The sequence below is a fragment of the Fukomys damarensis genome, unplaced genomic scaffold (assembly GCF_012274545.1).
Source record: "Fukomys damarensis isolate Sample0158 unplaced genomic scaffold, DMR_v1.0_HiC HiC_scaffold_5, whole genome shotgun sequence".
In the NCBI taxonomy this organism is placed as follows: Eukaryota; Metazoa; Chordata; class Mammalia; order Rodentia; family Bathyergidae; genus Fukomys; species Fukomys damarensis.
This window is the reverse complement of record NW_022900917.1, coordinates 5,130,828-5,157,304: the sequence shown is the minus strand read 5'-3', so window position 1 is coordinate 5,157,304 and position 26,477 is coordinate 5,130,828. Positions and strand designations below refer to the sequence as shown.

Here is a 26,477-nt window from a genome sequence, read left to right as displayed (position 1 = left end):
TTGCTACGAAAACTTTCTATTCTTGGGTCTTATCTGCTGTGAATTCCAATCACTGTTTTTCATTCACACATTATAGCTTTCATCTACAGAAGTTTGATTTAGCTTTTTTTTTTTTTTTTTTAACAAAAATGACTTTGTGTCCTTACTTTTTAAGCATATGGAATGCAGTTGCATGAAATGTGTTAATGTCCACGATGGGTCAGCCTGACACCCACAGCAGGTCTGGGCTGGTTCTCCGCCATATCATGGATCATGTCCTCCTAATCTGTTGCACATCTGGTGGTTTCTGAGTAGATGCCAGACACTCTGCATTTTATTGTAATGAATGCTAGATATTTTTATATCCCTAAAAATATTCTTTGGTGTTCTTCCCCTGTGGGACACGGTTAAGTTACTTGGGAAGCACTTGATCTTTGCCGCTGCTGTTTTTAAGCTTTCTGAGTAGGATCAGAGTGGTCTCCCCTGGGGGGATTGTGCTGTGGCGCTGGGGCAGGCACTTCCGTCTTCTCTTCCCAGTGTCTCATGGACCATGACATCTGGCAGCACAGACACGGTTGCCGGCCTTGTGTGAGGGCTGAGCACTGTTACCTCCGGCCCTGTGGGGTACTTGCCCCTTGGCTTTGTGAAGCTTCCTCCCACACACTGCTGATCAGTACTCAGCAGGACTCCCTAGGACCTCTTCAAATCCCCAAAATTCCCTCTGCATGTCCCTCTCCCCTGTCTGGGCACTGCCAGCTGTTCTGGGCTTCTGGGCCCTCAGCTCTGTCTTCCCAACTCAAGGTGTCTGCTGAGCTCTACTGGAGTTGCCTTTTCCCTGGACCATGGCCTGAAAACTCTTTAAAACAGTAAACTGAAGAAATTTTCAAGGATCATCTTGCTTGTTTCATCTCTCCAGTGTCACTGCCTGACGCCCAAGGCTTTGAGCACTGCTGGAACACATAGTTTGCCCGATTTTGTTTCAGGCGGGAAAGTAAATCCAGTTCCTAGTACCCTGTGTTGCTCAGAGTCAATGTCTTCTACCCTGCCTTTCAAGAGAAATCTTAAGGTAGTCCTCTCAGTGGGGCAGCCTGCACTGCGAAGGCATCTGCTATCTTACTAAGTTGTACTCGCTTCAGCTCAGTTCCTAAGCATTTTCTGAGGAGCTACTATATACTGGGCACTTTGCTTGTGCAGAGGGATCAATCCCAAAGGCATTGCTAGCATCAGATCACAGATACAGATAATTAAAAGGGATCAATTACAGGGCTTGTATATTATCCATGCTTTTAATACTCCTGCCCCCATTCTAGCTCCAGCCAAGACAAACTAATTCTTCATCAAGGACAGCTGGAGGAAATAAGACGCTCAAACCACACGATTTTACAAATCTTAAGCAGTCCGAGTAATGGACTTAGGGGCAGGAGTTGGAACTCTACAGGGTAATACTTTATGTCGGTGAGTCGCTGATTGTCTGTTTCTTGCTATGAATTCTACTCCCAGAACATAACAGAAAGCTGACTCTGCTCCAGACAGAATGAAGCTTCAAAAGGCCCTGGCCCAGGCCCAGAGAGGACGAAGCAGGTTGGGGTAAGGAGGACACGACTGATGGCATCCTGGGGTTGGATTACCTATAACCTTGATTGTGGTTCCAGCTTTGGGATGAGCATTTCATAGAAGTCTGGAGCTATTTGCTGACTTTTCATGAGTTGGAGCGGCTGGTGTTCTTTCTGCCAGGCTGGTGCTGCTCTCAATGAGAAACCAGCTTCCCCATCTGCACCAAGGGAACTTTTTCTGATCATTCGTTAAAGCTTTATTTCCAAGGCAATGAGTGAATTTAATTAATTTCACCACCACCACCACCTCCGTAGTAAATTTCTCACATGTGTGGATTCACTAGGAAATTGAATTCATTTCCAGAAAGCAACAACACCAACAAAAAAAAGGACATGCAACTAACGGATGACAGATTCATTTGGTGAAAGCCCCGTACTGAGTCAAAATGAATACGCCTGTCAAACTGTAACGGGATGAATCATATGAAAATGCGGACTCTGATCCCATGGGCCTCGAGAGTCAGCATTTCTCATAAGCCCCTCGGTGACATGTTGCTGCCTGTGCCTTGCGGCACACTTAAGCAGGAAGAGACCAAAAACAGCGCGATGTCATTCCATGTCTCCTTTTGCTGCCAAGTCACTGCTGAAACCTAGGAGCCCTTCTCAGTTGGACCTTGCTCTAGTAGGGTGGTACGTTCTCTGAGGTTCCACCCAGCTCCTAAAAACAGCGTGTTCTGGAAACTCCAGGTCCAGCTTCCTTGGTACTCATTGATTCACCCTATTCTACTGGCAGATAGTTAAGGAGCGCCTACTACCTGTCAGGCACTGAGAAAGGTACCGGATAATCAACTATGGACTGAACCAAACTCTTGCACTAGGAAACCAATTCAGAGAGAACCGGGCAATGACAGGGTGAAGGTAAATATGCTATAAAGTTGTGTACGCAAAAGTCAAGAGACTGCAAATGAACCCTGCTTTTGAACAGCAGATGTGAGGTGGGTCAACCTTTCGGCTCTCAGACTACAACACCTGAGGACAGAATCACCAGGAGGGCTCCTCGGAGAATCCTGGGTCCCCCTCCAAGTCCTCCTGCCGAGAATCTGCACTCTGACACATTTCCAGTGGCGCTCATAGGGCTGGTTGCTGGTCTGGGACCACAATTTGAGACCCACACTCCGACACCGTGCTACGCACTGGGATACAACAGAGCAGTGTGTGGCACGAGCTTTAGGCTTTATGATGAATAAGTGAGAAGCACCATAGTTTGGTGGGAAAGGCCTTTGTCTGCCTCACGCCCTAGGGCGTGGTTAGGGCAGTTTCGGAAGGGATCTGGAGACTGCAGTGGGATGGCTCCACCGGATGCCTCCACACTTCCACACCACTCGGACTTCAGGCTTCAGGATCAGAGAGAGCCGGGTTAACCCCGCGTCGTTACTTACTGTCTTGGGCTCAGTACAGCAAGTGCTGGAGCCTGAAAGTGAGGCTTTCTGGGAATAACAGCACCAGTGGTTCTGGGGGGTGGGGGGCAGGCAGAAAAGCTGGCCACAGGTAGTGGGGACTGAGGGGCACCTGGGCTTGTAGGGTGGCTCTGTCAGGGCCCGGTGAGTGACAATTCCGAGCAGAGGTCGCTGCCATGGCACACAACACGCCACTGTGCTCACGAGCACTGCTTCGTGAGGGTGCGTGTATTACAGCGCTGTGAATACGATCAAGCTAGAGACTTCTCGAGGGAACCTGGTTCTTAGAGATAACCCTGTGCACAACTTCCCCTTGAAGTCAAAAGGAAGACAGGTGCACGTGGACTCCCAAGCCCTGGGTTCAAGTCAAGCACGGATCCTCCTCTTAGCAGCCCTGCACCATTCGGAGTTCACACACTGTGTCCTTCCCATTTCTATGGAGGAGCCAATGTGATTTTCACTAAAGAACAAAGTCCAAAGCCCAGAGGGACTGCTGACTAGTGAAAAGCAGAGCCTGTGTCTGACCTTGGGCCTATGGATGGAGTTTTCAACTTTGGCAGCTTTGTTTTTGTTGGATTATTTCAAAAGAGCATTTCCCTTGATGAGGCTTGTCTAGAAAACCGGCTGCAGATTCCCAGGCCTCTTCTCTGGAGGGTGCTGTTCTGTGGGTCCGGGGTGGGGCCAGGAATCTGGACTTTAATCACTGAATGTCCTCCACCTGCCTCCCCACCAGGTGTGTCTTCTCCCTGGGCAAGCCTGAGAAACACCATTCCCTGCAAATCTGTGTTTACTCAAAACCACCGAATGTGACCTTGTCTGAAGCCAAATCTTTATGGACAGGACTGGCTAGAATGAGGCCGCGTGGGGTTAGGTGGCCCTGCATCCAGCGAACAAGTCCTTAAGAGAAGGGGGTGCGCAGAGACGCACACAGACAGAGAAGCCCCGTGATGTTGGCGGCAGGGACTGGAGCGGTGCAGCTGTGAGCCGCGGGGCACCAAGGACAGGCAGCGGCCACCAGAAGCTGGGAAAGGCAAGAAGGCATCCTCGCCTGAGCCCTGGGAGGAGACAGGGTCCTGCCCGCCGCTTTGATGTAGAGCAGTTTGAAGGCACCCAGGCACGGTTTGTCATGGCAGCCCAAGGAAATGAATCCACCTGCGGCTGGAAATTCCAGGGAAATAATCACGGTCTCAAACTGACATTTACATCTAAAAAACTAGAAACCGTCATTGCTTCTGGGGGAAAAAGCCAGACGGTCTGGACCCAAGAGTTAAAGACACACGTATTTTCACTGCGTGTCTTTTGTGGCTTTTGCGTGTTACAGCATGTGTACGCACAGCTGCGGAAGCATACACACTTCACCACTGCCAACATCACTAAGTGTTTCAAAGACCACATCCCATGCAGGTTGTATGGACTGGGGACATTGATCAGAAGGATGTTTTCCACCAAAGAAATATACAAAGCACATCGAAGCCATAGCCATTAAGGACCTGGGCAGAAGAATGTCTTTCAGGGACAGGGGTGGGGGTAAAGGTAACTTGAGCTACTCGTTAAAGTCTTACGCCATGAGAACAGAAGCCCCGTAGGATGGTGCAGAGCTCCTGAATGACAATAAAGAGCAGAATAATCTGCCTGCTAGGGTAAGCACGCAGAACCCGTACTCTCTCATGCTCCCAGGAGTGAAGTGACTTGTTCCACATAAGGGCTCTCGCCGAGGTGCATCTGCGAGTCACTCTCCGCTCACCGAGTGCGTGGCCTAGAGGTGTAGAGAAGAACCAGACGCCTTCCTGGGCCTGCCTGCCTTCAAATCCATTCCACACACTGTGCCTGGCTTTGCTCAGCACCACTGGAAGGAGGCGTCCTTAGGCTGCTGAGTCACGTGGCTCCAACCAACAGGGGTCACCAGGTTTGGGAGGAGGGATCGGGGAAGGAGGAAGGAAAAACCACGGTCAGGTGACCACCCGGCCACGAGACCACCTAGTAGACATCTCCGCATTTCTCCAGGGCTCCTATGTTTGCTGAGGGGCCTTGCCCTGGGATCTGGTCGCACTTAGTCCCTTTAGCCTGAGAGAGGCAGGCACCTCCTGCTGTTGCTCACCGCTGGCTGACCAGGGGTCCGCCTTCCATCTCCCCTGTTGAAAATGCCCATGGGAGTCTCTTCCTACTTGGTCCCTGATGGAAATGTGGGCTGGACTCTGCTTTCCCATGGGATGAAGCCATCCTTAGGCTATGCAGGCACATGCAGGGGCAGCTGTCCGGCCTGGAGTGGCATAAATTGCATCCCATGCCCAGAAGGCCCTGCAGCCAGGGCTCTCTAGCTTCATTACAACTGGTTGGCTCCAGGGCCTCAGGGAAAGGGAGCAACAGTGTCCTCCCCAGACCCGGGCCAAGCCAGCCTCTTCTCCCCAGGGCTCCCTCTGGGCTAGAGTTTAAGGCTCTTCAAAAGGAGGAGTTCCAAGCCAAAGGGCACAAACTGCAATGGAAACCCTTGCCGTGCTGAAGTAGGGGTTCTGCTCCTGACAATCTTACAGCCATGCAGCTCTCACGGGGAGGCCAGCAGAGCTTGCAATTCCAGTTCCCTCAGGACGATAAAATCAAATGTGCTGCACGGTGGTCATTTTTTCTTCCAAGTGGTGCCCCAGGGTTTCTGCAGCCTGATGTGCTGACTGCACCGATCGAACGTCTCCATCTGGGGACCAGGGCGGTCGTGGGGCTTCACCAAGATCTGAGCTGATGAAATCTTCAGCGTCTGCCTGGCCCTGTCCCTTGATAATGTGCGCAGTGTGGGGCGCTGAACAGAGGCCGAGGAGCATGTCTGTCCCCGGTCTTCCGTGTTCTCCTTCCTCCACCACACACCAGTCCGTGCATTCAGTGCCAACTCTGAGCCGGTTGCTGGGCTGGGCATGGGGTGGTGGGTGTGGGAAGAGGAGCAGGCAGGTCTGCCACACTGAGGAGCCACTAGAGAGACAGATGTCAATCAAGTGAAGACACGAGTCAACCTGCAGCAGCCACACAGGACGCTCACGTGTGGGGTAACCAAAGTGGGGTCCGCCTGGCGAGCTTGCACCACACGCTGCTGATGGCCCTGGGCTGTGGGGGGCCCCAGCGTAGAGATGACACCATAAGGACATCTTCAGTGGAGTGTGTCCTTTCTGACACTGTTGTAGCTTCACAGTTTACTCAGTACGTTAACACTCACAGTCTCAACTGATTTTCACATCAATCCTGCAATGGTAAGATTTTTCTTTTTCTTTTTTAGAGGGGAAAGGGTTTATTTGGCTTACAGTTTGTAGAGGTTTCAGTCCATAATCAGCCAAATGCAAGGTAGGGACGACAAATAGGCACAGCGGAGCAGAAACAACGTGGCACACACAAGGCAGCAAAGGTAACAAGAGACACGGTAAGATTTTTTCTAAAGAAGTTTGAGAATTATTGTAGTGGAAGCAAATTCTGATAAAAACATAAGAGAAAGGATAAAAGGTCAAAAGCAAATAAGAGAGCAAAGTGCTTTTGAGACTCTGTTCTTGATCAAAAATTGGTGGCTCATCTTCAAATGTAGTGAGGAAGGCAGAAAAAAGCTATGAACGTGCACACAAATTCCAGCCTTTAGCCCTAACAGAATTCGCTTAGTCTCTAGTTACACACAGTCTTGCTGAGGCAAACAGAGACAGGGCTTCCCCTCAAACAAGGGTGTTCTTTAGATATAGTGGGAATGTGGCTTGGCTGCAAATAGCAACAGTCTCCTAAAGCAACAGCTCTCGCCGCAACAACGAAGGATGCTTTTCACATATTCCAAGTGTGAAAAGGCCCAGGGTCCTTCACCTGGTGCTTCTTGGATACCAACAAACACAAAGAAAGGCATAGAGACTTTGGAGGCTCTATATTAAAAATGGTTTCAAGTGAGGAAAAGAGAGACTCCACTTAGTAAACATTTCTTGCCTCGTGAGACTTCGTGGGGACTCTCAATAAATATTAACCAGCTTGACTAAACTCATTACATTTACATGATGGCTGTATTAGTAACGATAGGAGAGCTTTATGCCCTGGTATCATTTATCCCAGAATCTCAGTCGCCTAGCATAATGCAAGCGTATGAAAATAACATGCTTTGCATCCAGAAATGGTCTGAGGTGGCTGAGGTGAGGATCTGCCCCATTAGGTCACCTGGCACACAAGGCTGAAGGAAGTTCTGCCATTTTGTTACTTCACTGCCAGAACACAGGTGCTCACTGCAGCCTCAGCTCCCAAGGGCAGACGTCGCTTCTGCTCAGAGTTTATTAGCCAGACGAGTCACAGGGCCCAGAAAACCCTAAGGAGGCAGACGATTTGGTGAGCATGACTATCTCTCCACAATACTTATGTTGAGAACTCTAAAACTGAGCCAGTAGGATCATGATACTGTAAGTTCCCCAAACAATCTAGGCACAGACTTCCATGTAAGCTCTTGGTATGATTCTTTCAAAGGAAAGGGCAAAGCAATAGCCTCATCTGAGTTCTACCATGTGGCCAACTCCTTGTGTGATGCATACAAGGACCGCCTCAGCCTCCTTGTACCTTCTTTAGGATATGCTTGCTGTATTGCAGGTGACAGAAGGCTTAAAATGTCCAACTTCCCTAATCCCCTTGCAGCTAGGGTTCTAGAATTTTGTATTTGTTCATAAGAGTTGGACAGCAGAAGTGAAGAAGAGGACGTACTCTTGATGTCTTAGCTGCCTTTTGAAGAACAAGCTAGGTGTGCTAAAAAGAAGAGTCATGAGGAGGCCCTGAGTTCCATGTCCAATCCCCAGCTTCCTGCATGTCAAGAAGCCACTGTGAGGTGCCAGCTCCTTCACCCCAAGTTTTCTGGTTTCTAGGGTCACTGCTCTAGTATTGTATTGTTTCAGTATTTCCATGGCAACACCCTGGTTTTCCACTTCCCTAAACCATATCAGTTTTATAGAATTCTGGGCATCATTAATGGAGACTCAACCTAAAGTCTTTTCCTTGAACCCATACAATTTTTTTATGGGCAACTGATTGCTTATATTAAATTCCTTTCTGCTCAAGTTACAAATGGGTTTTTCTTTCACTGTAACCTGACTGCCAATATTTGCCAAATACTGTTCTTTATATAAATTTCTGAGAATTCTTCATTGTTGAAATAAATAAATTTTCCCTTTTAGGGGAATGTAGGATGGATCCAAAATACATGCAAGTAAAAAAATGTTTTGAAGTCTCAAAGTCTCATGTTTCAGCTTTAACGTCTATGAAAATAAATCTTAAATTCTATTCTCCCAAAAATCTTTTTTTGGCTTTTTTGTTTTTTGTTTTTTTGAGACAAGGTCTCACTATGTAGTTGAGACTGACCTGGAACTCACTATGTAGCCCAGGCTGGTCTCGAACTCACAGCGATCCTCCTGCCTCAGCCTCCTGAGTGCTGGGATTACAGGCATGCGCCACCACGCCAGGCTTTCTCCCAAAATTCTGAATGAACTTCATGTTCTAGGAAGGCATACCTTGTGTACTTTCTCATTCAATGGCTTTATATGTTTTTCCATAGGTGACACACTTTGACAGATAGTTAAGACCTGTAGCAGTTCTGAAAAGTATGTCTTATTAACCACATCTTATAGATAGATCAGCCGGGGCTCAGGGAGGTAAAATAAGGGCTTTAAGATCTCAGAGAGTTAGGAGCTAAACCTATGTCCTTGTTTTCAGAACTATATGTTCTTTCCTCTATGATACAGTGATTTCCATGAGAGCAATAATTCTCAGCTTCTACGAACGCTGCTTAAAACAACAACAACAACAAAACAATTTTAATTAGCTCCTCCAATTCAGGGCTGTATGCCCAGTTAGTTTTAACTCTTTTCTCTTCCACAGACAGCAAAAGCCATAGGCATCTGCTGCAAAGCAGTGTTTGTCACTTTGAAGGATTTAGAAAAGAAGGATAGAGCAAGGAGAAACATCTGCAGAACCAGAGGACAGGGAAAGTACATGGCCTCTGCAGCTGGGACGGTGGGTGACCGGGCTAGCATAACCTTGTGTAGGTGTGAGCGGGGGCCATGCAGCCCGGTGCACATGGGAGCCAGCAGGGTGCTGCGACTGCTCCCTCGGCAGCAGGAATATTTGTTTCAGAGTTCCACTCTCGATCATACACCCTGTTTTACATGCCACTCTCCTTTTCTCCTCACATCTGACAGCAGGACGGAGAACTGTGCCATCAGAACTTATTGGAGTCTTTCTGTAAACCTGTATGTGGCCTTGGTAGGATTCTACACCTTTTTAGGGATTCAAAGCATACCTCTGTGTTTCCTGGAGAAATTAATCTAAAGAGCTATTTGCAACCTGACCTAGTTCTTCCACCTGCCAGCTAGTATAGATGGGGATCAGACAGAAATGTCTAAAATCGTGGTGTGGTTTTCATCTAACTGAAACCACGGTTTTATCATTTTCAACTCAATATTTTACCCAGGACTTCCCAGCACTTAATAAAACTATGTAAAAAATGCATAACAATTCTCAGGTCATTGGAAGAATCTTCTGGTACTCTTAGGAGAGCTGGGTATTTTTCAAACTAAAGGGAAACAGGAAGAGATACCATTTTCCAAGGAGTATTGTGTTCCAGATATTAGGCAACGATGAACTGATTTAATTCTAAAAACAGTATATACATAAAGTGCTATCACCCTTATTTCATAAATTTAAAAATTCGAAGACATTAAATGCTCAAAGTTACCCAGATAATGAGTAGAGAAGCTGGTAATCAAGCCTGGGTGAGCCTAGCCTGAAATGTAATCATCTTTTCGTGACTGTTCAATGGATGCAGTTCAGAAAAGTATCATCAGGGTGCTCGAGAAACGAACTCTGCGAATTCTCACTTCTGGACCTGGTGCTGTGTCTCCAGGTAACGTCGGGAAATACGTTCCGATCGTCTGAATATTTAATAACACAGCAGTGAAAACAGACTGTGGGCCATGGCATTTACCGTGAATTTCACAGAAGAGCAGAGGGTTTCATCCCAGATTGGAGGAGGGGTGCACTACACTGTAAGAGAAAGCGTGTGCATAAAGGGTGAACAATCTGACATTTCAGACAACAGCAAACTAATGTTAACAAGACTTTGCATTCTTGGTGCTGGGTCCCCGATGGTGGGCTACTGCTTCAATGCACTTGCTCCCTGTCCTCACGTGTCCTGTCCACAGAATGCCTGCACGCATATCCCACTGTCACATCCATCCTGGGGTGGGGACAGTGGCCCTTGTGCCTGTGCCTGCTCCAGCCTACAGCTTTGTCATGATGGAAGGAGAGGCTCCCACCCCCGCAAACCCATCCAGCGCCACGCTGCCCTGCCTGCCGCAGCTGCCGGCTCGGCTAAAACAAACTGCTTTGCCCTCTGAGCTCCCGATGTCGCTTATCTGTCAAGTTCACAACATGGTGGCTAAAAGAAATCTCTACTGAAACCCTCAGTGGGGCATTTGTTAGACAGGAACCTACACATAGCGATCTGGTAGTGTTCACGGTGTTTTACCCACCAAGGGCAGGGAATGAAGTGTTTGGGTAACCCCACTTTCTTATAACTAGTATCACTTATATTGTAAACATCAGACCTATTTTCGTTTTGTTTTGTTTAGTTTTTGTACCAGGGATCGAACTCGGGTCCCAGGTAGCGGAACCTCCTGAGCTAAATCCTTGGCCCTAGACCTATTTTCAAAGAGGAAGAATTTTTTAATTTGTGATTTTACTTTAAATTTTTGCCTGTAGTTTCCTTTTCTGCGTTTCTTTCCTGGCCATGTGCTCCAAGATGTCAAATCCTACACACTACGTGGCACCCCTGGGGCTCCTAGCCTCTGGCTTGCACTTGCACGCAGCTAACTGGACGCCTCCACCGGAGGTTCCATGGTGGAAGAAGAGCAAGACGTGGGTCCTGACCTTCTCCCAGCCCCGGTGGGCTCCTGCTCCCATCCCAGGGCTGTCGTCTTCAAGTCACAGGAACCGTTTCCTTAGCGTCTCCCTGCTGTGGGAAGCCCTGTGTGTGGCCTCATCTCTTATTGATTCCTTTACACAGCCCACTGCCCCGTAAAACCCTGTAGTGAACGTCCTGCCAAAAGTGGGCTGACGCCATATCCACTGCCCTCCCGTGATGGGGGAGGGATCTCTATGAGCTGTTCTCAGAGTGGTGGCACAAATAAACAGAGAGCAGGCACGGAGCACAGAACTTGGGGATCAGATCTATCTATCTGTCTAGAAGTTAAAAGTTATGGGACAGATCGGAATCAGATGAGCATAACAACAATGTCAAGAGTTCCACTGCAGCACCTTCAGGAGTGTCTGTCAAGACATGTGCCTTACATGCTCAAGTTTGGCCTCTACATGTACACGCGGGGCTCTGCGTCCCCAACCCTTTCTCCCCTAGGGAAACAAGATTCCACACGTGTGTGTCAAAAGAAGGGAGGGAAGCCCGTCTCCCACTGTAGAATGCCAAGTACGGTGATACCTATTGAGCGGAAAATGCCCGCATGATAGCACCGGGGTGATTTTCACAGGCTTCATTATCTCAGCTGGAAAATTCTGGAGCAGCTATTTGCAAACCAAATGGAGTTCAATTAATGTATCAAGAGCAAGGGATCAAGACCTCTATTTTGAGAGTCAACATTAGCAAAAATCCTTGCATGCTCAAATGGTCAAGTTCAACCTCTCTGAGACCTTGTGGAAGAGAGGCAGCAACTCTTGCTGGAATGGTGCTTGGGGTTCAGCCAGGGTGTAGATGAACCTTTTGGGAGCTGCAGGTGGATGAAGTCCTCAAGTCTACCGAGGCAAGCGAGAGACAGCTTTTAATGAGCTCACGACTGCAGGAACCTTCCTAATTCCTACGCGACTGATTAGAAATGTATGATAATTAGTCTGAATGCTGAAGTTTTTTTTTTATGAAGGAAATAGATTTTCTTAAAAATAACAAGGCTATGAAAAGGTTTTTCAAGCTCATTAAAATGAGCCTTTTGTGCACTGTTGTGTATAAAGGTGTAAATTATGCAAGGGTTCTTATTGAGAAGCATCGCTCCTTGGCCATTCACGCCAATATCCTCTCCCTCATCAGACAGACGGCCACGTAGGTCTGAACCCACCAGAGAAAAAGAGGCAAGCACTCCACGCATGCTGGAAGGACCGACAGCAGGTCACAAGCAAAGGCGTACAGGAAGGACTCCAGCCAGGGATGAGCCCTGGCTCTGCAGAGCTGCAAGCTCAGGACCTCGGGCAGAGGCTCAGGGCTTCTTGATTCCTATTTCTGACCTGTGCTACACAACCTCCTGAACTGACCTCTTGCCAGTCGCCTTGAGCACAACTGTAGAAGGTGACTACATACGCCACTTCCCATGACTCTCAAAGGCAGAATGTGAGCACTGTTCAAGCAAACACAAAGATCGCCACACCCTTTCTCTTCAATAAAAAACACTTCTCTTGGGTTTGTTTCAATAAGAAGCAATGACACACAGACACACTGACAGACAGACAGACAGACAGACTGAGCCTGATGAAATGATATCCTTGGTGACAGACACACTCTATAATTTTAAGTGGAAGAATTTCCTCATCTGAAAGAGAATGCTCATGGGGTTTTTTGTTGTTGTTGTTGTTGTTGTTCGTTTTTAGCTTCAAATGTGATGGTGTTTAACTTATTCTTCTAAAATGCAGTTGGAAAAAGAAAACTTTCTTCTACTTTATTGAGTAGTATTCTACTGACTTCTGCACAGTGTCTATAGCCACTTGCCAGTAATTCCACTCCCTTCTCCTTAGGAGGATTCTAGTTCCAGCCAAATTATGTTCTAGGCCAGTGGTTGTGAACCCATGGCACACGCGCCGCAGTGGGCTGTTTGTGTCATTGAAAGCTCTAAAAGCAGCAGCTAGGAAAGATAAAATGTAGTGTGTGTGTGTTTTTTTTAATGAAATATGGAGATGTTTAAATACTGCAGGTGACAAGAAGCCATTCTGACCAGATGAGTGAGTTCTGGGAGTTTCTCTTCCCTTGGTGGGTGAGGTGCAAAGCAAGTGATGGGCTGAGAAACAAAGCTCCACCCACCCCAGGGAAATGGATTTAAATATCTAAAGGTCTAAGGAGGTGGCCAGAGCTAGGTGGTGGCTACAGAGGCAAAGAGCAGAATATGATAAGCAAGAGACGTGGAAGAGGAGAATAAAAAATATGTAGCAATCACTGCTAGCTAAGAGCGGAGAGATATTACTGTGGATTCAGAGCCTGCTGAGTGACCTTTTTCACTGAAAGAGCAGCAATCCTGCCTGCTGTGCTTTGGCTGTTTCTAGTTGAGAAACTGAACATCAGAGGTTTCCATGCAAACCATGAGCAGCTGTGTGTCACCAGCAGAGGGGAGCAGTCTGGAGATGCTGAGACATTTGCCGTCAGCTCCCAGGTTTCGGCACCCAGGAGAGCCCCTGAGCCCCTGGCGTGCAGCTCAGGTGTGCTGCTCTGCCACGTGCGGGAGTCAGAGGAGGACACTGGGCTTGGGGTCAGCCAGGACGGGGCTGGACCCCAAATCTACTGTCTGCATCAGTTCTCACTTCCAGAGCGGTGTGGCTGTCTCTGGGGCAGACCCGAGTGCTGGTAACCGGGAGGGCGATTTGGGCTTGGTGGGACCCATGCCTGGCCGCACTCCATCCTCTCCTCCTTTCTCTTTTATGTTTAATACATGGAATTGTGTTCAGTATTTTTAAAATACTATCTTTATTTTCTATTTCTTTTTTGACCCAAGAGTTACATGACACAGTGTCTTTAAACACCCAAGCAGAAAGGTGTTCCGTGGTTCGATTTTGTTATTGGTTTTCTAGTTTTATTCCATTAGCCTAAGAGGATGTTGCTTGCATTACTTCTACCTTATGCAACCCACTGTATTTTCTTTTCTTTTTTGGTACCGGGGACCGAACTCAGGACCTTGTGTTTGCAAGGCAGGCGGCGGCACCACTACGCTAAATCCCCAGCCCAACCCTCAGTATTTTCTTTGTGACTTAATCTGTGTCTAATTTTGTGTATACTCTTAAGTGGATCTGCAGAGTATGTTCTATTACAAAGTCTGCAATGTATCTAGATTTGCCTTATTAATTATGCAGTTTGGATTTTCTATATCTTGCTTATCCTTTATTGTTTATTCTCCACTTTTCCTGTCTTGGATGGAGAATAGTGTGTATATTACATTATCTAATCTGCGTATGTGTCTATTTCTTCTTGTATTTTCTGCAGTTTCTACTATAAAGGCTGCTGCTGTCTCATTTGGTTTACGTTTCTATCTATCGAATGTTCCTTGTGAACTGAACGTTCCTTGAGAATTCTGGCCGTCAGCATAAATCAGTTTTTCCTTGCCTTATTTTCTGCTTTCACCTTGCACTTTCCCTAATCACACAACAAGATGGAAATCGATGCTTTCTGTTGCTGTTGCTACTCTGAATTTGCCTTGTACACTTTTGCCAGGCCCTGTGTCTTTCACCTTTAAAAAGTAACTTTGTGGGCCAGGGTCATAATACAGTGGCACTGTGCTTACTTTGTGAGTGCAAGGTCCTGAATTTGATTCCTGGTACCAAAACAAACAAACAAAAAACCCCCCCAAATTTGTGTTATGTGTGTCTCTTCTATTCAGTGTCAAGTTGTGTTTGGCAGGCTTCACATGTCTGATGGGTACGCTGTGCTACGATTTCATCAATATCTGTTTACTTGGCTCCTTTCCCTCAGCCAGGGGCGGGTCTCCCCTAGGCTCTCAATCTCCTTGCTGGCACCGGTTCTGGACCGTGTGGCCCTGACGCCTGAGCTGGGTCCTCCCTTCCCACACTGGCCTGCTGGTTCTCACCCCCAGGTACTCTCTATCCCTTGAAGGAGAGGCCCCGCAGGTCCACCTCTACCGTGAGTTTGAAGAGCATCACACGCGCATAGAAGTTAAAACCCCCCTCTCCTCCAGTGGCTGCACACATGGGGTGAAGCTGCCAATATTTGGATTAAGGCCTGACGTTTACTAAAACATTCTTTAAAACATAATTGGCGACCAAGAGATGGTGGGAGGCACGGGGAATAGGGAAGTAAATAGAATTAAGATGTATGATGTACCTTCACAAATACAATCGTTGTGCACTGTATTATGGACCAGTAAAAATAAAAATATAAAATATATAAAATTGACGTGGAACGCCACTGTGGGAAGAAACCCTAGAAATCTATTCCACTTTTCTTCCCACTGTGGTAAATGCTCTATGCCCACCCCCAGCAATTCTCCAGTCCGTCTGCACTTTCTGGAAACAGGTGGTTCCGGACGTGGTCGCCGTTCGTGAGGCAGGGGCTCGGCCCAGTGACACCATGCGGCGGCTGTACGACACTGGCCACTTAGGACCACTGCACCGCAGTGTTTTAGGGGAGCAACGGCAGAAGCTGAGCACTGTTAAGGGGATCAAGCAGGGACACGAGGTCACAGACTGGAGCAGGCAGGTGTGCGTCCCCGAGACGCGGGTAACAGGCACGCTCACCCCGGGCAAAGGAAAAACCTCTACTGGGCCCACAGGTGGGAACCCAGCCTGCAGCCCCGTGGCCCCACAATATCACTAGTTCTTCCAACTTTTCTACAACAGTAGACATGTGTCTTTATCATGGGGAATTCGCCAATTATTCAAAACGCAACTAATTCAAATTTCTCTGAAACACAAGCGAAGTCCATTGAAAGAAATCACTCATAACACCTACAACAAAGACAGCAACTGCAGGCCCAGGAGAGAGAGGCAGAAATCCAGGGGGAACTGCACAGACAGGAGACGGAGCGGGTTCAAGGGCTCTCCGGGTCTGGCCTGTTCTCCCTACCCTTGAGCAGGTGCCTGACTGACAGGGCCGCCGGCCAATCCCTGTGCAGATGTAACTGACGTGGGCGGGGCATGAGCCCTACCCCCCCACCCCCCGGCTGGAACCCCGGGTCCACCCAGCTTTTTTAGAGGGCGCTCACCAGGGCAGGGACAGATAGGACCCTGAGCTGCGAGCCAAGGATGACTCTCCGCCCTTACTCCTTTGGATCTCCCGACCCCAAGCCCCTCTGAACCCAGCCAGACGCTTCTCTCGGGGTAGGTGCGTTCAGGGAGGCCCAGAGGCGGAGCTCTTACTTTTTAGCTCTTTACCGTGGATGCAGGGGTCACCAAGGGTCCCCATTTGCGGGCTCAGCTCCTGTCTTTAAGTCTCTTATTTTCTTCCCACATAGACAATGTTCTCTTCAGACGAGTTAAAGTCAGGTATTTGGGGGGAAAGGGGCCCACACACTTCCTTGCTCCTGGCTGGGTTTCCTCCTCACTGCCGCGAGTGACGTCCGTCCAGCCTTGGGGCTGGGGCCAGAGCCGCTCCCTTTTCCTTTCTGAGCAGAGGTTTAGGTCAGAAAGCAGCTGTAGGTTTCTCCCATTTAACAACGCCCCACAGGGCCCCGAAGGCAGGTTCGCCCACTGCTCTCGCCCCGAGTTGCGGGGGCCCCGGGCCTCCCCACGCCAGGCCTCACGCCACACCGCCAGCTTAGTTACTGCCCCGCCCTGTAGGTGACAAACTGAGGCACGGCCGTGTGAGAAACCCACCCAGGACCTAGGCCCAGGGCAGCATCCTTCACGTGGATGGAAGGAATGGGGGGGGGACCTGGAACTCGCGAGCACACGAGCACACGCGCGCGCACCGTCTCTAACGCCCTTCCAGTTACTCTCTGGGAGCAGGGAGCCTTCCCAGGTCCGCAGCCCAGCGTGGCCCAGGCCCCTCTGAACCCTGCGGGCAGGAGACAGGGAGGGGGCGCCGGGTCTCACCTGTTCTCGGGGTCCGCCAGGGCCATGCTCCGCGTGACGTAGCACATCCTCAGCGGGATGCTCTTCTGGTCTCGGTGGAAGCAGAAGGCCTGCGAGGCCTGCGGGTCCGAGGAGCCGCCCCCCAACCTAGGGGACTCCGGGGGCGGCGTCTCCCAGCCGATCTCCGACACCGGGGAGCCCTTCTTCACGTAGGGCGTGGCTTCCCGCATGTACTTCACTGCAAGCGAAAGACAGCCACACTCAGTCTCCGCACAGGCCACGTTCCTGACAGGTTCAGCGGGACAGGTTCTGAACAGGGAAGCTCTTTGAGATTCGGGACTTTTGCTCCTTGCAGCATAATTACCTTACTATTTAAATTATACACCTGGTGTACCTTAGAACTTGCTACTACGAGGTCCTACGCTTGGGAATTACTTTTAGCTTTTTTCAGCTATGACAGTGTCTGTCTTAGGATTCTAAGCAGCACTCTGGGAAGAAGGCTCACAGCAAATGGGCAGAGAGTGAGAAAGCATAACTTAGGCTAATAGATGTATTACTTAATATGAATATAAGGGATGTGGCAGGTACATTCCCTGCTCACAATACCATTTTCCTATTCAGAAGCAAGGCGTGGTTTTCAGTTTAATAGTCACACACACACACACAATGAAAATACATACTCTATGGCAAAAATATCTGTCAGAGATAAAAACTAAAAAATGGCAAGTTAATAAATTTTAATACAGCTCACTAAAACAACTGTACGATCTTTTTTAGTGGAAACACAAACTTGACAGTATCTACTGTAATATCTTTGGATAAAATAATAAATTTATATACATTTATAGCTACAATTATTTCTGGATATGTACACAAGAAAACACTAGGAAGTTAGCTTTGGGAGTGGAAATAAAAGTCAAGTTAATGGAGAAATAGATCCTTTACAATTTGTCTACTACCTTTTATAGGACTCTCATGTTTAACTATATGCACATATTACTTTGATAAAATTTAAAAGAGCAACAATAACACAAGAACTGAATGTGAATAAAGAAGCAAACTGAAGTCTGATCCCTCTTTCTTTCCTTTCCTTTTTTTTTGTTTTTGTTTTTGTTTTTGAGACAGATTCTTGCTAGGTAGTTCAGGCTGGCCTTGAACTCATGAGATAGCATAGGATGGCCTCGAACTCAGGGCTGTCCTCCTGCCTCAGGGTACTGAGTGCCAGGCTCACAGGCGTGCCCCATGATGCCTGGCTGAGGTTCTGGTGTTTGATGTGTTTGTCTCAGTGGTAGAAGTTATCTTTTTGATTTGTTAATTTTTTGCATTTTTGAGTTTGAGCGCTTGGTCCTTAGGTCTCAAGGACATAGGCAACGAGCTCCTTGGAGCCTGCAGCGGGAACATTATAACCTTCACATCAGCCCCATGCTGGGGTCTCTGCTGCAGGAACTATGGCCAAGTCCCACCCAGCACACATCACTACACCCAGAGGGCGATTCCTTCCAGACCTTCACCCCTGATAGAGCCAGGGTGTGGGAGACGGCAGAAAAGACCACGAGCAGCTTCTACACTCACGAATCACAGGCATAGGGAGTGTCCCATCTGGACCCCTGTTCTACAACCTAGCTGCAGGTATCAGTTGAAAACAACTCAGAGCTGTCTCTCTGCTCTGAGGAGCCTCTCTAAGCCCAACACAGATCACGAATCCTGGAAGCAATGGGCCCCAGGCAGAAGCTCCTACCTAGGGTCGAACACATGACAAGCACACAAGCTACAGCACAAAATCGAATAGCTAGGTTTTATAGCAGACATGAAGCACCTTGCAAGAACCCCTTACAACCCGAAGGCTCCAGGCACATCAGGGTGGACCAAATGGACCCCACAGTTTCATGAGCAGATAAAATACACCCAGGTGCAAGTGGTGTGGACAGACACTGGGAACTCAGTTGCAGAGAGCAAAACCCACTGGATTAATACAGGGCAGAGAAGTCATTTGGAACCAACACATATTTTACAAGAAGATTCCAGGGTTTTCACTTAATGTAAGAGCACAGAACTGCACAGCCCATGGTTGCCGTGAACTTGTTAGAACAGGCTACATTTACAGAAGCAGAAAGATTACTGATGAAGTGTACTTTTTTAAGGAATACATTATGTCTGTGTTTAGAGAGGAACACAGACATACCTGAGAACAAACGCGGAAACCCGAGCAGGACAGACTTACGCCATGGAGAGGCAGAATAATTAGAACTCTTTCGAAGACCCTGAGATTTTAAATCTCTAAAACCGTTTTTGTAGAAGCTAGAACACTGCTTTTGATCGTGCAGTCACACTCATCGATGCACAGGCCGTCGGAGCATCAGTGGGGACGGGTTAAAGATTTCCTCTTGATGGCACTGCTCTTCCCTCTGGGCTGGAGCTCAGGGTGAGTCTGTTGGGAACAGGAATCGGGGCTTCACGGAATGGACGGCATTTGAAATTGATCTGAAAGGGTAGCAAGGACTTTTAAACAGCAGAGATAAATATCTGTCTTTTATACGGAATGGTGGAACGAGAGTTTGATTTGACCAGAGATTATATCGTTTCATGAAATCTGACTCCGCCACCTACTTAGATGGAAGATGAAAAGCGATGGTCCTTCTTCTGTGTAAGATGCTCTGGTTTACAATTTTTATTGCAATTTCATGGGAAAGGAAAATTAGTCCTCCATTTGAAAGAGGATAAAGAAGAAACATTTATCATATACTCCCTTAAGTGCTGAGTATCGAACCAGTTTCTTCAAGTGCCTTCCCACATTTAAGTTTCAAAACTACTCTTTAAGGTCCTGTTTTGTGTTTAAGAAGGAAGCTAAGGTCTAGAGAAGAAACAGCTGAAGTATCTTTTATGTATCTCATGCCAGTGTGTTCACAGCAATACAAAATAGGAAGGCCTCTCTCTCCCCTTTTGAGACCCTGCAGGAAGAAGTGCTTTGTTGGGCTGACTCTTCTCTCCTGTCAGAGCTGGGGGCTTTACGTGGAGTTTCCCTTGCTGGCTGGTACCACTGGACCCACCAGAACACGGATGCTCAGTTTATCCTCCATGGAATCACACCGCTAGTGAGGGGTGGAGCCAGAGTCAGATGAACTAGAGAGCACATTCTGGCTCTGGCACTTAGATGCAGGATGCAAAACAACAAGCTAACACATTTGGACTTTGTTTTATTGGAAGCAGATATTCTCACTGTGGTCTGTGAACAAGAGTGGCAAAATCAAAGATGAAAATCAAAGAGCTTCTGGAAAGTACGGTTGATGGTATTTAAACGCAAAGATACTAAAAACAGTACTACTTCCAGGGCCACGGAGGGTTACTGCCAGACAAAACCTAAGCCACATTCTTGAGCATTAATTTAAGGTTTAAAGAATCTCATGACTTTGTGGTCTGGGGATGGGAGCCCAGGGAGGTGTGCATGGTCTTGGCCTGGAAGCACAAATTCCTGTGTGGGGAGTAATTTGCAAAGGAGATTTGCAAGATTTGCAAACAATACCTCAAGGAAAGTGCATGGAACTGAGGAAAGTCAATGTAGGAGAACCCTTTCGATTGAGCAATTGGAAAAAAAGACAGAAAATAAGTTAACAAGTTGGGGTGCTAACTTAAAAGTTAATTCCTTCAGGAAAATTTATCAATTAATTTTCATTTAAAGTGACTCCGGATGCAAAGAATTTAAGCCTAGAAAAGGAGACACGAGGTAAGTAGATGATGGGACCAGCTGTATTCAGCACTGCACCTGGTGTAAGGAGGTCCCAAACCCCACAAGTCTCCAGGAGCATAACAGAATCAAACCCAAATCCTCTGTGGAGAAAGGAAAATTATTTCTAGGAAAGAATCCCTATGAATCGCCTAGGCATAAAAGTTTAAAAATAAGTTGAATGAAAGGAAATAAGCTACCAAGAGCAAGAGCTGGCACAAGAACCCTCCAACAAATGTGGTCTCCTACCTGCTAGTCAGAAGTTCATCTACTAAAGCCAATGAGCCCTGGAAGGACTCAGGCAGAGATTGCTGTTTTCAATGACCTAACAGACTGGGAAAAGAACCAAACAGAATGTCTAGTAGTAACAACAACAATAAGAACAGAATGAAAACTTCAACAGTATATCAGAAAAATTAATGCATTGTAGATAAAATGAAATTACATTGCAAAAAGATGGGAAATGCAAAATAGAGACTGAGAGATATGAAAGGTGGAGCAAGCAGGTATAGAATACGAAGGGTGATTTAAAAAAATACAGTGACTATTTCAATTTTTAAAAAATTCTTTACTCTGAATAGCCTTGTCACCACGTAGCTGAAAACTGGTGAGGGGAGGCTGTCACTTTGGAAAAAGAGTTCTAGGTTAGGGTACTTAGTGCAGATCCAGATAGTAGGGAATAACTCCTGGTTTTTGCCACAACGACGCCATTCCCCATTCTTTTAGAGTTTAACAAACTAGACTTTACAACAAATAAATACAAGTGAATGTGTGAAAGCAATCCGTTAAAAATACAAGAACTATGTTCTGTGCACTTTGCTAAGTGTTTCTTGTGTGCTGACACATTTACACCTCACAACAACCTAGGAAACTGGCTAGAGCTGTATTAGTCAGCTTCTCATTGCTGGGACAAAATACTCAACATGCACAACTGAAAGGAAGAGAGGTTGATTTGGACTCATGTTTTCAGAGGTTCAGTCCATGGTTGTCTAGCTCCAAGGCAGAAGCATCATGGTAGGAGGGCATGGTGGACAGAGCCACTCAACTAATGGTATAGGGAAAAAAGGGCAAGACAAGAGCAGAGAGGAAGAGGACAGGGACCGGGTACAATCCCCAAGATCACACACCTATGACTCACCCAGACACACCCAAAGATAAGCTTTACAGATTGCCCAAGTGTCTCTTAATCCAGTCAAGTTGACAACCAAGATTAGCTATCACAATTCAGTAACTGTCCCCATTCTACCTAAAACCCTGCAGCAGAGAGAGGCTAAATCACATGTGTAATGAATCTGGTCCTAGGACATGGCCACAGCATGAGGCAAACCCAGGCAGATGGCCTTCAAGGTCCTTCCTTTTTAACCATGAAGTAATACTGTCTTTCACAATTCTGGGGTGTGTGTGTGTGTGTGTGTTTAAACCAATGTTTTTCTGTGCTGGGAGAAAACATTCAATTAAGAGGCAGTTGCCTGTAACATAAGAGAGCTTGGTTTTGTAAGACTGAACTATTAAACTATGGCATTTCAATAAATGCCTTTTAAGACACCATAATGTGTATGCATAACAGAGGGTTTAACCTGGCAGCACTGAACAGCTATGTCTGCATAATTACACCTCTCTGTGCTTTTTAGAGAGTAATTTCAGGCAAAGAGCTGTTGAAACCAATCAAGAAGCAGCCGGGCCCAGTTCAGAGCGCCTGATAATCTGAACTAATTAATAAACCATGCCCTTTCTGGGCACCATGAATTAAAAACTGGTTGAGCAATTAAAATTCCAATCTTCAGTTTAAAAAGAAGAAGGAGGGAAGTTGTGAAAAGTGGTCATCAAACCAACAATCCACCAAGTCACTTTCAATATGTTTGCACTGTTTCATTTGAATGGCAGGAGTTGTGGGGCTTTCAAAAGAACACACGGGAAAGCACAAGTCTGCAAAGGGGCCAAGTTGCCAACAATTAGATCTTTGTTGGGGCGGCCAGATGACATTTGGAAGGAAAAGCACACACAGGCTATTAATGAGAAAAGGCTGTGGGCAAATCCTTGACGCTCTTACCAGGCTGGTGTCTAAGGAGCCAGGAAACCCTTCTGATATGTTCGAGTTTTCTTGAAACAAAAACAACAACAGAAAAGGGACTTAGATTACAGGAAGCAAAAGAAGTATTTCATTACTCTAGGGGAGGTGAAAACAAACTGTGAGTTTTCTAATATGATCGGGGGAAGGAGACCAGTGGGAGGCGAGAAGACTTGGGTATCCAGACCTTCAGAGAGGCTTCACAGTTGAGGGCTGTTGGGTGACAGTGCGACTTGGTGACCAAAGGCAGTCTACGCCTCTCCCTTAATAACATTTTCCTAGGTCACACAGAGAGGAGAGATGCAGAGGGAAGGTCATTTATACTTCTAAAATGCCCAAGAAATGATGGAAGAGGCAATATAACTCTAGGCCTCCTGAGAGGCGTGGTGGAAAGAGAATTGGCCCTGGGAGTCGGGGACCTGGACTGCAGCTGCAACTCTGTGGCTATCTAGCTCTCTCGCCCGGGGCGAGCACTTCCACAGCTAGACCTCGTTCTCCTCCCCTGTAGAGGGAGGGAAATGAGGCCCTCACTCTTCTCAGAGTGCAGGACTCAGCGGGAGCTGCCTCTCCGGGCAACACGACACGGGAGTCTGTCTCAGCCCACTTGGCTACACATGTAACCCCAGACAGTCCTGATAAAATGGCAGGGTCCAGAGCAGGTGCAGCTCCTGGCCCCGCGGACCCCACAGGCACCTGACAGGCGTGAGAAGCAGCCTAAGCCTGTCTTTGGTTTGGCAGTGTTGTTTACAAGAATCATTATTTTGTTGTTGGTGGTGGGTTTTGTTTGTTCGTTTGTTTGTTTTGGTACCAGGGATCAAACTCAGGACCTTGCGCTGGTGAGGCAGGCGGCAGAACCACTGAGCTAAATCCCCAGACCAAGAATCATCATTTTTATTCCCTTTCCAATGTTCACTTCACTTCCATTCTGCCAGGTAGGTGGGTTCTTGCAAGGATTTTAAAAGGCACTAAGGACCAAATGGTCTTCCCGTGGTCAGCAGGCCCCTCAGGGCAATGGTGCCGAGTATTTATTTACCTGTGGAGTCAGGAGTACAGTGAAGCAGGTGTAACTGCGGGGAGGGGGAATCGCTGACCTCCAAATACAAACCATCTTGGAACCACCCCCTTTTAGGCATCCAGCCACTGATTCTTGGGCAAACCAAGACCATGGTCCCAGAGCAGGAAGTGCCCCCAGGGGAGTAACCTGCCCACGGCTGGTCCTGTAACCTTCCCTCAGCCTGAGAGGCTAACACCAGTCCAACAGATGTTTGCTCGCCTGGGGAGGACTGTAGCATGGGGTTCTCCAAGTGCGACAGAGAGGGACAGGCTCCTGCCCAATGCGCATACATCCAGTCTCCATATGCGTATGGGGGACGGTATGGACACAGGCCAACGCAGGGCGCTGACTGAAAATGGCACACACAGTGACTTAGGTTGAGGTCCGTCCCCGTTCCCGCAGAGCCCTGACCCCTGCCTATTTGCCACCCAGTGCCCGGGTCCCCACAGCTCCGGCAGTGCCAGGCACAGGGAATGCTGCTCAAAAGTCTCACGGGGTCATCTCCTCGCTGCCTGTCTGGGGTCCTCACAGCGGCCTCCATGTGGGAAGCTTTCTGGAACCCTCTGCACCAGCTCGCTCACTCAAGAGTTTAGCTGACACTGCCTTTCTCCTCCAGACCCAGCCATGGCCCCAGAGTGCCGTGTGCAACTGTACAGGTGGGGAAGATCTCAGCACTCCCACGCCTCCACTTCTCCATCTGTGAGTGGAAGATGAAGAGCAACGTGCTACCCGTGTCTGTATCGCAGGAATTTAGCACAAACGTCTGGTGAGCAAAATGCGGAATTACCAAGCAAAGAAAATGACAGCGGGATCTCTAAGGTACAGCTTTCAGCGTACTTATTCTTCAGTAGAAAGTGGATCTTTATTCCAGATGAAGAAGCAGAGGACGGAGATCAGCAGTGATCCGCCAAGGTTCCAGGTCCAAGGATGACAAGGGAGCTGGGGAATCCCCGCCCTTTATCCAGACAGGGATTTTTCTGGACTACATGGGTCTTAGGGTCTCTCTGACAACTCCTTCTGCCACAGTGGCATAAAACAGCTTATAGACAATGTACAAAAAAACGTGAACACATTGGTGTGGCTGCATCCCGACACTCCATTCCAAAAGCAGGCAGCAGGCCAGGCCAGGTTTGACTAACTCTGGCTTTAGAACAAAACAGCAACTAGCAATTATTGATGACTTCCTGTCCAGCAGGCCCCAAATGTGTGAAGGACACTAGCTCAGAGAGAGGAATTCCACGCCTCCCTCGTGAGCAAGGAACGCGTGGCCAAAGAAGGGCAAGGCCAGCCCCACAGGTCCCGGGCAGGACATGGGCAGAGGGGTCCCTCTCTGGGCTGCCTGATGTTCAGGGCCACTCTGTACAGTGTCCATCCAGCCACGAGCTCACAACCATGCTTTGAAAAGGATCTCTCTTGTCTGGTGTGTTCCACTCCCAGCATGTTATGAATGAATGTAAATGTTTGGCTGTACACAAAGGGGAAGGCAAGCCAGGCTTCAAGGCGCTGGACCCATCTCATTCTTGCTCCTCTGGCCTCCCAGTACCTCCTCTGGCTGAGAGCTGGCTAGGCAGGAAGCCACTGGGCGGTGTGAAGGAGGTACTGGATAGCTGTGGCAAGGGACAGCTAATGCCCTGGTGACAAAATTAAGATTTTAAGATTTCATACAGGCCAAAATTAAACACATGAATAAAGCCAGGCATGGTGGCACCTGCCTGTAATCCCAGCACTTGGAAGGCTGAGACAGGAGGATCACTGTGAGTTTGAGGCCAGCCCGAACTACGCTGAGACCCTGTCTCAAACAAACAAAAACAAACAAAAAACCAAACCACATAAACACAAAAAGATTAATATAATGGGAACAAGACAAAAAGTTGTTATTGTGTACTCGAAAGAAGTTACTATAACCTGTGGAATAAGGAAGATTGTGCATGAGGGTTCCAGGGGTTTCCATGGCCATGGCTACCACGATAAAGGAATAGGGCCTGAGATTCCACTGAGGAAAGGAGACGACAGCCCTCCCTCTCCTCCTGCTCCTCTTCTTCCCCTCCCTTCCCCCTCCTTGATCAGTCCATACCTGAAGCACTGATAGCTTATGAAGTGTGTAATGAAGGTGAAAAGGTAACCAGGCTGCGGAGAGGCCAGAAAATAAAGGAGACACCCATGGACCAAGGGCGTAAATCAGTGCAGTGAGGAGGGCACATCTGACGCTGGCCCAGCTCCTCGTCCTTCTGCAGCTCAGTTCTGTGGGCCCGGGTGTGGCACTTGTCTGCCCACAGGCCATTCTGCCAGTGATCTCGCAGGGCTGTCGTAGGGCTCCACGAACGCACCTGTGAGAACTCCTTGGGAGGAACTTGGCATAACAAACACCAAGCGTCAGTTCCCATTGTTAGCTTTTATCTGCAGAAGATTTTTAAGACAACCGAGGTTTGGGCGTTTTGTGTGTCTCTGCAGAATGGAATTCGGATCGGTAAACCCAAATGATAGGAGTACAATCTGGGTTTAATATATGAAAAAACAGCAAGGTCCTGACTTGCCTATGAGGACTACTTTGTGGAAGGAGGGATTGTTTCTCACATCCCTTAGACTCTCTGCGCCCCTCTGGAATGTGGTCAGCTCAGGGCTGTATCACCACGCAGGGGCAGCTGGGATCGCTTCATTATCGATGCATATTCGCTAGGTATTAGCTGTATGTCAACAGGGCAGTCTGGCAAGCTATCTGAATTTAGATGAGGAAAACAATGTCTTCCTTAGCGCGCTGATATGAAGTAGGGGTTTGATAAACAAGCCCCAGACTCAAAGGATCTCAGCACTTACAAGCCAGGCTTCTCTGAACAAGGCATCTGTCTATCTCAGATGCTCACTCTACAATAGTGCC

The 26,477-nt window shown here is 47.9% G+C and overlaps 1 protein-coding gene across 1 annotated transcript in view; it reads right to left on the bottom strand.

Moving 5' to 3' along the window:
* Positions 1–25,986, bottom strand: part of Sntb1 (syntrophin beta 1) — a 117,902-nt gene extending 91,916 nt beyond the window's left edge. The window contains exons 1-3 of the mRNA XM_010619649.2: positions 25,802–25,986; positions 22,531–22,580; positions 16,781–16,997 (exon numbers count right to left, since the gene is read on the bottom strand). Coding sequence (XP_010617951.1) covers positions 16,781–16,997; positions 22,531–22,580; positions 25,802–25,986 — 452 coding nt within the window. The remainder of the gene's footprint in view (positions 1–16,780; positions 16,998–22,530; positions 22,581–25,801) is intronic.
* Between the last annotated feature and the right edge of the window lie 491 nt (positions 25,987–26,477).